This window comes from Artemia franciscana, chromosome 3 (assembly GCF_032884065.1).
Source record: "Artemia franciscana chromosome 3, ASM3288406v1, whole genome shotgun sequence".
Lineage (NCBI taxonomy): Eukaryota > Metazoa > Arthropoda > Branchiopoda > Anostraca > Artemiidae > Artemia > Artemia franciscana.
In genome coordinates, this window is record NC_088865.1 from 25,546,541 (window position 1) to 25,559,619 (window position 13,079).

At 36.5% G+C, this 13,079-nt stretch overlaps 1 protein-coding gene across 8 annotated transcripts in view; it reads right to left on the reverse strand.

Moving 5' to 3' along the window:
- Positions 1-13,079, reverse strand: part of LOC136025077 (neurobeachin-like) — a 271,780-nt gene that overhangs the window by 65,297 nt on the left and 193,404 nt on the right. For all 8 annotated transcript variants that reach the window (XM_065700792.1, XM_065700791.1, XM_065700790.1 and 5 more), the window contains 5 exons: positions 11,687-12,767; positions 6,119-6,334; positions 2,302-2,606; positions 1,462-1,612; positions 573-751 (listed from right to left, as the gene is read on the reverse strand). In XM_065700792.1, the coding sequence (XP_065556864.1) occupies positions 573-751; positions 1,462-1,612; positions 2,302-2,606; positions 6,119-6,334; positions 11,687-12,767 (1,932 nt within the window). The remainder of the gene's footprint in view (positions 1-572; positions 752-1,461; positions 1,613-2,301; positions 2,607-6,118; positions 6,335-11,686; positions 12,768-13,079) is intronic.

A 13,079-nucleotide genomic window follows, 5' to 3' on the forward strand; every position in this document is an offset into this window, starting at 1 on the left:
TAGACGCATTTTTGTTACATTTTTAAGAGTCAGACAAAAATATTGGGGAAGGGTTTGAAACCCTATACCTCCCCCCCTGGGTACGACCCTGGGTGGGGGTCGAAATGAAAGTTTCTAAATTTCAAAAAAATACAATTTAAAGTGTCACATAACTTAAGAAGAAAATCATTCTTTTTAGTTCGTAAACTGCTGGCCTTTCCAATAAAGCCAAAATACCTTCATTTAAACTCTTAAAGACTCAAAAATATTTATAGGATAACTGTAAAAAAAAAGTTTCCGTTAAAACCTTATTTTTTCGTTTAAGGGTCATTATAGTTTTTTTTCTTTAGGGATGATTTCTAAGAAAACATCTCTGAAGTTGATAAAATCATAACAAACCAGACATTGACTGATATGCCAGACGTTTAAATTCCAAAGGTAAAAAACAACAACCCCTTACCCCCAAAAACAACACTATCTTAATTATCACTATTTGCAATTGGACAAAACAACTTAGGCATAACTTAGGATAAAGTTTGCTAAAATGAGCCAACATTAATATCAAATACTGCATACAGAAAAAAAATACTTACAGTTTCGGACGGATTTCTGACAGAGGTTTGGACACTTCGAATAAGAGAAATGATGTGTAGCGTTCGGGGATCATTACTGGGGTTGGCCAAACCAAGACCGCCTTGTCTTTCTCTGGCCTCTAAGCAATTTCGGACGGAACATGTACAAACTAAACGCAAACATTGCCTTAATATACCACCTAAAATAATAATAAAACAAAATTAAAAATTAGGCTAATTGAGAAGCAAGAAGGGCAATATCACTGATTATCATGCTGCCGTGACTTCATAGTAGTGCATTTAGACGAAGCTAAAATATATCCAATAAAAGAAATAAAATTTTTGTAGGCTGGGGAAGGCAAATAAACACAATACAAAGTAAGTCCAAACGACTCCTGTTAGCTATAACTACTACTAATACTACTAACAACTCACCGCAGTAACGAACCGCCTGAGGTCAACACAGCTACGTACGCTCCTCATCCATCCCAATCCATTCCAAGCCTCCCTCTTTACACCCTCCCTGGAAGTTTTCATTTTCCTTGATTCTTTCTTTACGACATCCAAGCAACCCCAACCGCGGACGACCTTCTTTCCGCTTAGCACGAATTAGGTTTACATATAGAGGGGGGACAGAAAGATTTCCTATCTGAAAAATATCTGAAAAAAAAGCTCTTAGATAATTTTTTTTTAATATTACTCAGAGGCGAAAAAAAAGAAGAAAAATGCTTTGAAGATCGATCTTTTAAGGCTATAACGAACCACAAAGTTAGATCAAAACAGTACGGTCATTGCTTTTCCCAAATTTTATAGCAACTGAGGTCAAACTAAAAAAAAAAAAAAGAAAGCATAAATGGAAAAGAATTGAAATGCCCTGAAGCGATGTGAAAAAGTAAGAAAAATAACTTGCCAGCAGACATATTTTTTTCAGCTTCAAGTTCAGCAAAATTAACGCTTGATGCGAATATGAGAACATCAGTCATATGGACCAGCCTCTGTAGAAAACCAGCGGCCACTTCAACGGAAAGCCCTTGGTTTGGCTCAACAATGTCGAGTTCACACTAAAAAAAAAGGACACAAAATATAAGACAAATCACAAAAGAAGGACTTATAAAAAAAAGGAACATTTAGAGTGTGGAAAAAGGGAAAGGAGGGGGAATCAGAAAACGGATCGAAAATGGAATGGAAAATAGAAATAAATAAACTGATTGTATAGGCTATGACAATAAGGTTAGAAAAACATAAATTTAATTCTATATTTGTCTTACTAATAAGGAGAAACGGTTAGATCTTTAAGACAAAGAAATAACAAAATTATGAAATAGCTACACTTCTGATTTTACTTTTACTATACCTATCGTCTAGAGAAATGTACTTTGGATTTTTAGTGCTTCCTTATGCTGTTGGTTCTAAGAAGTATAACTAATTACATCTTAATTCTTTTTAAATTTATAATAACAATCAAATATGTACATTCACGTATTTTCAATTCAACAGCCAAAACGTTCTTTGTCATTTTTTTGGTGGCAACGTTTCTTTATAGAAAAAGTTCTTAGGAGCGTGCAGAATTAAAGAGCCAGTGTTGAGTGTGTTAAGGCTCAAAACTAAGGACACGCTAAGCAGATTTAAGCAAAAGGCTGTTTATTTTTGATTATTTTAAGCAAAACTATATATATTCTTAGAAATAGAAAAAATGGACTGATTTTACGATTATATAGCATAAGAAAAAAAAAAAAATATGAACGTATACCGTTGGAGACGTGACGCATGCTAATAGAGGAAGCAATCCACCACAGGCAATGATTAGGTTATCAGCAAGCTGAGAGATCAGGTGAACGGTATTGATTACAAAAACGGCGTTTTCTGCTGAATTCACAAACTCCAACATGGACTTGCTGGAATGACTTCTCCAATTTTGCATATCCGACTCCAAAGAAAAAAGGAGGTCATTCAATAGCTTTTGATGTATGAACGACCATCGAAACTCAGGTATACGAAAGGGGGGTCGAGAAGGTCCCGGGCTGAACGTTGGCTCTCCACCATTTCGACGTTTATCTACACGTAAATAGAAAGCCAAGTATAGAATGGAGTGGAATATATGCATATAGAATGCAAAAGAAACGTATTTCAAACCTCATAAAAAAAAGTTATTTCTCTTACCTAGCTTAAGAAACAAAAAGAGGAGGAAAAAAGGAAAAAAAAAGGAAGAGCTAAAAAAATTAGCTTTAATTTGCACTTTCAGGAACAGAAAAAAACATAAGTAAAATCAGAAAAAAAAATATTAGATTACAAAAACATAATAATGAATATATGGCTTCTATCTGTATTGGACTATCTGTATTAGCTTTATCTATAATTAAACCATTGTTAATGTCCCCAACTACTTGATTTTTATTGACAAATTTTAATAAAAAAATGGGGTTACACCCCCCTCTCCCAGGGCCAGACTGTATATACCGGTGAAAATACGTCACCGTTCAAACCTTGAAATTTCAAGAGATTTGACAAGGTTATAACTTTGTCGATGAAAGGGATTTAAGTTTCCCGAGACCAACTGACTATAATCATGGAAGGCTCAATTGTATCGACATCACCATTTGAGGGAGTAAAGCTTACATACCAAGACCATTAAGGAACACATTTCAGCAAAAAGTTGGCACCTTCTCTTGAAAAAAGGTAGCCAAATTCACGGGGAGGATAGATTTTTTTTTTTACTGAAGGCGAGCCTGAATTTCCGCTCTAAAGAACTAAAACTGTAAATTGAGGTCAGGCCTGCGGACAAGGGTGCAAAATTCTACAGGTAGCCCATTTCGGACTATAGACTACATAAGATATATTTAAGAAGAAATAAGGATATTCCTCGCTTTGTTGACATAGAAATTACGGAAGGGTTTATAGTCTTCTGAATTAGAGGGCCGAAAGCTGGAGACTGGGATTGAGTGCAACCGTGAAAGTTCGTAAATATAGACATAATGCAACTCTTTTGGCTCATGATCATTTAGGTATTAGTCCCACCTTAGATGCCAACGACTACAAAGTTGCATTAACTCAATTAACGGCAGAAACAATTTAAGTAACGAAGTGAAGTGTGACAATATTTGGATTTGCTTAATACAACTAGCATTGCTGTTGCTACTACTAGCATTGCTATTTCTACTACTACTACTTCTACTAGGATAAGACACAATTTTATTTTAAAACGATTCACACTAGCAGAAAAGCCCGACCTGTGATTTACATAAAAAAGAAAACAATTTAAATAGATAAATGAAGACTTATTACAGAGGGACTTTGGAAGAAACAAGTAGGAAACTTCCGAGTTGCAGGATTCAGGGAAAAACTTAGAGTTCTGCAATCAATTAACGCAGCCTTTATGAAACTCTAACAAATATTATTTTTTGCTTTCTTTTAGAGGTATTACCTCAGCAATTTTCAAAATGCAAGAGCAAGCCATTCTGTCGATTTTTTAAACAGATTTTAGAGGAAGGTCTTGGATTGATCTGGTTTTATCGGGAAGTTTATTAGATAAGCAGGAATGCCCATCAGGACAATCATATTCTAAGAGAGATACAGATAGCCTAAGACAATGAGAAAATGGACACTTCACTTTACTCGAGAGCTTTAAGAAAGAGAGGGAGGAATCAGCCTGTTTGAAAATTTCACAGAAACTTGAACGTTTTATCTAAGATTACTAGGTATAGTAGTATCAAGGAACTTTATGCAAGTAATAGTCATCTTGTGCGGAGATACATGTGGGAAGAACAGAGAAGACTTGAAAAAACTAATAATAACAATGCTAGACTTTGCATGATTGGTATTCCTTAGCCACAGCTTCGAGTTTTTTAAGCTGGGTCGCTTTTGATATTCAAATGGCAAATTTCTCAAATACATAAATAACCCACAGATTTCATCCAACTTTGGAATTTTTGAACTAAAAAACAAGGGGGGGGGGGAGCAGAAGAATGCCATTGAAGATACCCCAATAGATAGCCAGGGGATCGTAAGCGTAAGAGGTTTATATTAACTGGCTCGAAATCACTCAGGAATGGACCATAGACAGCCAAGGATGGAGCTCAATTGTAGACGAACTATTGGATGCCAGGGAAGTCCCGCAGCCGTTGTCCTGATCCAAGTACAAATACAGGGAATCATAATAAAAAAATTCATATTTGACATTTGAAGAGCAGTTGTAATTAAAGAAGCCATTGATTGGAAGGTCATTTAGTTCTTTCCTGGTCAAATGTAGTGGTTAATTAAATCAAAAGCTTTTTGTAATCCAACGGACATACGACTAAACCAAACATTTGTTTTTTATGGCTTCTAAAAGCCATATCAATCACATAACCAAAATAGTAAAGCAGTTTCCTTTGATCACCGAATTGTCAGGACACAATATAGTGCATTTTTTTTCATTTACCCAATAACTCTTGTAAAGCCTATAAAAGACAAAAGTCAAAGTAATCGACTATGCTTTGTGGAAAGTCGGTGTGTAACTCTTTTAGTATCTAAATGGGGCAACAAATCCGATTTTTGAGCAATCATGGCCGCTTTTTGCGATTCGCAATAAATCAAAGAACTTCCAAGACAACTACCGCTACTATCACTGCTATTCTTACTACGTGACGACTTCGACCACGACCACTGCTGCTACTATTAGTATAAAAAATACTCCTAGTTTCTTCTATCGTAATCCTATCCTAATTACTCCTACCACGGTCACTTCTACCACAATGACCAATGCTGCTAATATGCGATCACTGTTACCTGTATCACGACCAATCCAGGCACGAATACACTTAAAGGACCACATCTAGTCGTAGTTCTACTCCTGCCACGATTCCTCATATTTGCTACCCTAGCCAAAATCCAATTTAACCGAAATTATTAACAATCGTTTTACTTTACAATATCAGTCTCAAAATTAAGGATCAAATCTGAAGAAAATAGGCATCTTTTTCGTTTTGAATATATTCGATTACTTGTCTTTTACCTTTTATCTCTTTCTACTCGTCAATCAAGAATTTTTTTTCATATTTCTTAAATACACTTAGAATTATTGCTACTTTTTTGTCACTTTTACAAAAATTGCTTCTCGAACACGCTTTCTAAAACTTTTTAATTTCCTAAAGTCCATTAGTCAAGAAAAGTCAATATCTTTCTAAGAGGTCCGTAATCGTAGCAACAATTGAAAAAAAGTTACACTTCCCGTGGGAGTTCGAAATAAACATCTTATAATTAAAACGAAATTTGCTTGGGGCTAACAACCTTACCACACAAAAGCAATTTGTTTTGCTGAGCAATAACAATTAAACTTGGTTATATGTGTGACATAAATTTTTTATGAAGACAGCAGCAATTTTATTACATAATCAAGATTTGATTATTAGTTTCTTCCTTGCACAATCTCTAAATAACCACAACAAAAGCTGCATAACGAAAAGGTCCATAGAGAGGGAGTGAGAGACTGAGGGGGCAAAGAGGGAGTAAAATTGAGCGTGATAACAGAACTAAACATTTTGTTATAATCTATTTCATATTCTGTAGCCACAAGAAAAAATCTATATTACTTCGTCTCGCTTTCTTCGGTGTCTTTTTTGGCTTTTTAACTTCCGATTCTTCATCCATTGTTCTCTCTGGGTAAATTGTCTCACCATCAAGTACAGGGAACTGATAACTTTCAGCAGAATTGGCGAGGAGGTTTTGATTGACGTTTTTTTCTTTGATTGAGGCGGTATCAGCGGTACTAACATCATCCTGGCTCTCTGTCTCGCCACCGATATTTCCTACAAAAACAACAAATTTGAAAGCTTTATGAAACAAAAGTCTTCCCTCGGCCTGGGGATTAAATTTCCTATAAATTTCGTATTAAAATATTTCAAAACACTGAGGAAAGTAGAGTAAGGATTCATCTACTGCACTTACTTCATACAGTAGGGTATAAAACGTTTTACACTCTGGAAATGTAGATTTTCTGAAGCTATTGAGCAACAAACAGCTGAATTGTAGAATAATATGTTTACAAGGGTAGTGATTTTACAAATTTTTTCTAGGTTTAAAGAGTTATTTATAGTCTTAAAATCAATTATAAGCACTTCGGCCCTCAATACGAAATAAAATAACTACTGGAATACTGTAAGTAGCTTATACATGACAGTAATTTATGCAGATTATGTAAGAAGTTTTATGAGAGTGCAAGGTACAAGCATAGAGGTATATACCTTAAAGAACCACCGAAAAATAGAGACATTTTTTCGGAAACAAAAACTAATTTAGTTTTTACAAGACGTTACCTAGGACTACCAAATTTAACAAGAGCTAAGAGCTCATATGGCACTTGTGACGAGGTCGAAAGAGCCAAGAGCTCATATGGTGTGAGCTCTAACAAAATTTTAAGAATCAATAGATTGCTTTAAAAGGAAAATCAGAGGCTTAATGTCGGTCGGGATTTGAAATAAGAGCTCTGAGTCACGAGGTCCTTCTAAATATCAAAATTCATTAAGATCCGATCACCCACTTGTAAATTAAAAATACCTCAATTTTTCTAATTTTTCCTTTCCCTTCAGCCCCCCAGACGGTCGAATCGGGGAAAATGACTTTATCAAGTCAATTTGTACAGCTCCCTGACACGCCTACCAATTTTCATCGTCCTAGCACATCCAGAAGCACCAAATTCACCAAAGCACTGAACCCCACCACCCAACTCCCCCAAGAGAGTGGATCCAGTTCGGTTACGTCAATCACGTATCTACGATATTTATAAACGTTTTCCAAGATTTCCGGTTTCCCCTCCAACTCCCCCCAATGTCAAAAGATCTGGTCGGGATTAGAAATAAGAGCTCTGGAACATGAGTTCCTTCTAAATATCAAATTTCATTAAGATCCGGTCACCCGTTCTGAAGTTAAAAATACCTCAATTTTTCTAATTTTTCCAAATTAACAACCCCCAGCTCCTCCAAAGAGAACGGATCCGTACCAATTATGTCAATCTCGTATCTATAACTTGTGCTTATTCTTACCATTAAGTTTCATCCCGATCTCTCCACTCTAAGGGTTTTCCAAGATTTCCGGTTTCCAAGATTTATATTTCCCCCCTCCAACCCTCTATGTCCCCGGATCCAATTTGAATTGAAAATGGAGCATCTGGGACATCAGATTTTTCTATATATCAAGTTTCGTTAAGATCCGATCACCCATTCGTAAGATACCTCGATTTTCACGTTTTCCAAGAATTCCGGTTTCCCCCCCCCCCCAACTCCCTTCAATGTCACAGGATCTGGTCGTAAAATGAGAGTTCTGAAGTGCAAGATCCTTCTAGATATCAAATTTCATTAAGATCTGATCACCCGTTCGTAAGTTACAAATACCTCATTTTTTCTAATTTCCCGAATTACTCTCCCCCCCCAACTCCACCAAAGAGAGCGGATCCGGTCCGGCTATATCAGTCACCTGTCTTGGACTTGTGCTTATTCTTTCCACCAAGTTTCATCCTGATCTCTCCGCTTTAAGCGTTTTCTAAGATTTCTGGTCCCTCCCCCTAATGACACTGAATCCGGTCGGAATTTAAAATAAGAGATCTGAGTTTCAAGGTCTTTCCAAATATGAATTTCATTCAGATACGATCACTTTTTCGTAAGTTAAAAATGCATGTTTTTTTAATTTTTGGAATTAACCCTCTCCCCTCCCAACTCGCCCAAAGAGGGCAGATCTGTTCCGGTTATGTCAATCCCGTATCAAGGACTTGTGCTTATTTTTCCCACCAAGTTTCATCTCGATCCCTCCACTCTAAGCGTTTTCCAAGATTTTAGTTTCCCCCTTCTACCTCCCCCCAATGTCACCGGATCTGGTCGGGATTTAATATAAGAGTTCTAAGGCACGATATCCTTCCAAACATCAAATTTCATTGAGATCCCATCACCCGTTCATAAGTTAAAAATACTTCATCTTTTCTTTTTTTTTTCGAATTAACCGGCCGCCCACTCTCCCCAGATGGTCGAATCGGGAAAACGCCTATTTCTGATTTAATCTGGTCCGGTCCCTGATACGCCTACCAAATTTAATCGTCCTAGCTTACCTGGAAGTGCTTAAAGTAGCAAAACCGTGACAGACAGACAGACAGACAGACCGACAGAATTTGCGATCGCTATATGTCACTTGGTTGATACCAAGTGCCATAAAAACTGCATTAGACTAACATTATTCCCGGGTAATAAAAAAAGTTGATAATTATGGATTTGATCCACAAAAAACACTAAGTTTCAATTCAAAACGAATGCAAATATACGTTAATTATTTTTTTAAAGTATCCTTTTCAGGTATAGATCGGTCTCTTAGAACCGATCAAGGTAGAGGAAGTATGGGCAAGCCTCAAAGGAATGAAGGGATCTTCGGCGCCGGGGGTGGATGGAATACCAGCAAAGATTTGGAAAATAGGGAAAACAGTTCTAGTACCAGTTTTAGCAGCAGTTTTTAGTTTTATGACTAAAAAAAGGAAATGGCCTGATCAGTGGAATTTGTCAGTAGGAATACCAATTTTTAAAAAAGGTAAAAGGCTGGATCAAAATAATTATAGAATAATTAGTTTAGGAAATGTGATGAGTAAGATTTTTTGTAAGGTTATAGAATCAAGATTAGGGAAGTGGTTGGATGAAAAGGAACTGTTATCCCCTTTCCAGGTAGGGTTTAGAAAAAGCCATAGTTCAATAGATCATATTTTTACTTTGAGAATTTTGGCAGAGAAGTATAGGTTATTTGCAGCTTTTTTAGACCTAAAAGGAGCATATGGTAATGTGGATAGGCACCTGTTGATGTTAAACCTGTTATCTTTAGGACTGCCTCACTATTTTGTATTGTTGCTGTGCAAAATGTATAAGTACGTGAAGTTAGTAGCGAGAGTGGCGGGAAAGTGCTCAACTCCAGTGCTATCTTTATTGGGACTAAAGCAGGGATGTGTGCTGTCACCGAAACGTTTAGCCTTTATTTAAATGATGCCAATGAATTTTTCGTTAAGAGCAATGCACCAATGATATCGATAGATTTGCTTAAACTTTGCTTACTACTATTTGCTGACGACATCATATTACTGGCTGAATCAAAGGAGAAACCGCAACAATTATTAGAGATTACGGAGGTTTATTTGGAAGAGAAGAAGTTGATCCTGAACACATCGAAGACAGTGGTGATGGTATTTGGTCGTAAAGCCATGGAAAGTGAAGATGTGAATTTTTCCTTGATGTGAATTTTTCCTTTAAAGGTGAAACTATACCAGTGAACAATGAATTTGTTTATCTTGGGGTAAAGTTTACTAGTAATGGGAAATTCAGTGGGCATCTGGATCTAGCGAATGCAAAGGGGAGGTATATTAGCGGTGAAATAGGAGTAGTCTTAGACGGGTGAGAGATATTAGAGTACATAAGAGGATTTGGACAAGTAAGATAGTACCGGCGATGCATTATGGAGCAGAGGTCTGGGGCTATCGGAAAGGTCCGAAACTTGAGATGGATATGATGAGATATTATAAGAGGATGTGAGGACTAGAGGATTCGTTTAGTAATTTGGTAATCCAGGGGGATTTAGGGTTAGCATCGATGCGATCATGAGGCTAGTGACCATGGTGAGATATTGGATTATGATTCTGGGTATGCAGAGATTTACGGTAGCAAAGGCAGCATACTTAGAGGCGTTGAGACAGAAAAGTAAAGCAGGGTGGGCGGCGGAGATTCAGGATACCTTAGATAAGTGTGGATTAGGGGAATGGTGGAATGAAGGAAAGGGTATTATGGGTATGGAGGAAATAGTAATAAGGGAGGTACAAGAGAGGTTGAAGAACCAAGAAATCCAGATATGGTGGGCAAGTCTGGATCATTCAGGGTCGTTAAAGTTGTATAGACAGATAAAGGGTAGTTGGGGGGCGGAGGTATTTTGGAAGGTTGGGTTAAGTAGAGAGGATTTGAAGGCTCATTTGGATTGGAGGGGAAATGGATTTTTGATTAGTGAGAAAAGAAAGTATCAAGGGAGAAAAGGGGAGAAGGTAGAATGTATCGCTTGTCCTATGTGTGGATCTCAGGATGAAAGTTTAATACATTTTTTGTGTGAATGTGTCTAATTGAATGAATGGAGGCGAGAGATGTATGGTAAAAAAAATTGAATGAGATATGGATGGTAGATAGAATGAAAGAAACAAATTTCCTGAGTATTAAAAGGATAGCAAGGTTTGTCAGGATAGTTCAGCGGCACATCGTGAGCGTTTTCTTTAAAAAGTATTAATTTATTTTAGTTAATTTGTTGTTTGTTTTTAGTTATGTAAATTTCCTATGGCCCACGGGCTTTTTCTGGAATAAATTATTATTATTATTATTATATACATTTTTTCAGTTGTGTTTGAAACAATAGTTTTAAAGCTGAATTTCATTCGATCAGTCTTACCTAGAATATTATTTTGAGGGTTTCAAATTAGAATTGATTGGACCAATCGGAGGGCTTAGCTCTATTAGTATATTAAATCTTGTATTGTTCCGTGTCTCAAGACTCTTCTAAAAGGCCATTTTGAACGTATTAAACAATCTACAACATAACATAAATATTTGAAAATGTTCACCCATTAGGCATATTACATTTTTACAGCGCTTGTTTTACTTTTAGTCCGGGCTTAAAGGACCAACGTTTTCTTGAACAACCAATGGTTTGGTGTTTTGCCCAAGATTTATTACACTTTTATTCCAAGTTCAAATTCTGTGACGATTTATGGCATTGATGTTTTTCAGCTGAACAGGTAGAAAACACATCAGTTTTTAATATTTTCATTTCTATTGAAACACTGTTGCATAAAAAAGGACGCTCGGTAATATTCTTCCTGTTTTGTCAACCAAAATTCACGTCCCAGTCTCGTAAATTCACTTTTGACAGATGTATCAAGAAGAATTATATATGAGAAGTTCTTTATTTTTTCACTACGTAATATATGTGTCATTTTACCTTGAGAAAAATCGTAGCTGAGTCTACACGTCACTTATGCATGTTCTAAAGCCTGAGTTATTCGTCAATTATGCTTTAGTCTATTACATCTTAACCTCAAATAATGTAGTTAAGAAAACGAAAAAAGGAATCAAGAAAGGAAATATTAACAAAAATAGAATTACCTGTGATTGTTTGCAATGGGCTCTCTGTATCAATCACCTCCCGTTCACTCAAAATAGTTTCATCCTCACCTTCAACAGGAATTTGCTGACTAAGTGCCAACGATTTCAGTATATCTTCATCAGCACGGACACCAGAACAAAGATTTTCGTGTCCCTGATCACTTTCAGGTTTATCATCTCTGTCTTCATTTATAATATAATGTTCATTATCTTCTTCGTTGTTTATAATAAACTCGGGTTTGCTTTCCCCACATTCGGAACTTGATTTATCAACTAAAATAGCCGGTGACAATTTTTTATCAACGATATTAGTTGTCACAACATTTTCCAAGGACTCTGCCTTGACTACCTTGGTGACAAATTCAGATGCATTCACTTTGCCAGGAGCTTCAATGTCTTTTGTATCATCATCACTCAATGCCGTTGGTTCTGTTTTCTGTTCAGAATGTGCAGTTTCATCAGGTAAAGAATTACTCTTAAAAGTGGTTTCGGGGTTATAAGTGTTTTCAGTCGTCTCAACTGTTTCAGACACATTCTCTAGGGGCACATCTGTCTGGTTATCCAGGGTGTTAGCATTTGAAGATGAATCAACTTTATTGAAAGTAGGTTCCTGTGGATCTACAAGGTCTACAGCGGATGCCCGAGATGACATAGACGCCTCTTCAATTATTGAATCAGTGCTTTCTGATGCATTCTTTTTATCTGTGGGAATATCTTGGTTCTCATGAGGTTTTAAAGTTTGCCTGACTTCTGGAAGGTCAATATCTTCTTCTAATTCGTTCTCAAGAGAGGGTACAGTACAGCTTTGGGTTTTTTCAAGCTCACTCAGCGTTCCATCTACATTAGCTGAGTCACTACCTAAATTATGGCTTGTTGAAGACACTTGTTCAATTCGCAGGCCATTCTCGTCGGCAGTAAGTATCTCCTCGACGAAACAGGGACTATCTGATGCCGAAATTCCTGATATAGTACTAATTGGGGCTCGTTTTCGAGCAGCCGGATCTGTTACATGGTCTGATCTATTTCGTTCGTAATGCTCGTACATTTCAGCACATTGGAGACGAAATTCTTCGAATGAAACCTAAAAAGATATTACACCTACAAGTTTCTTTTTGAAGTCTTTAGCACCTCTTGAGGACACAATTTTATATTTATTCCTAATATTTTTGATCCTAGTTTTTCTTAGTCTTTTTTAACGTTCGAAGATGAATCAGTCTGACAATTATGTCACCAACTTTTTTCTTAATTAATTTAATCTTTGGTGCGTTTACTATGAAATTTTACGGATTGTTTAAACAACGCGAACCCTACAAATATTTCATGATTAAAGTTTAAGTGATCGTTTCATTCCCTACTTATACTGAATGTATTTAAGTTGCTATAATTTTTGCTA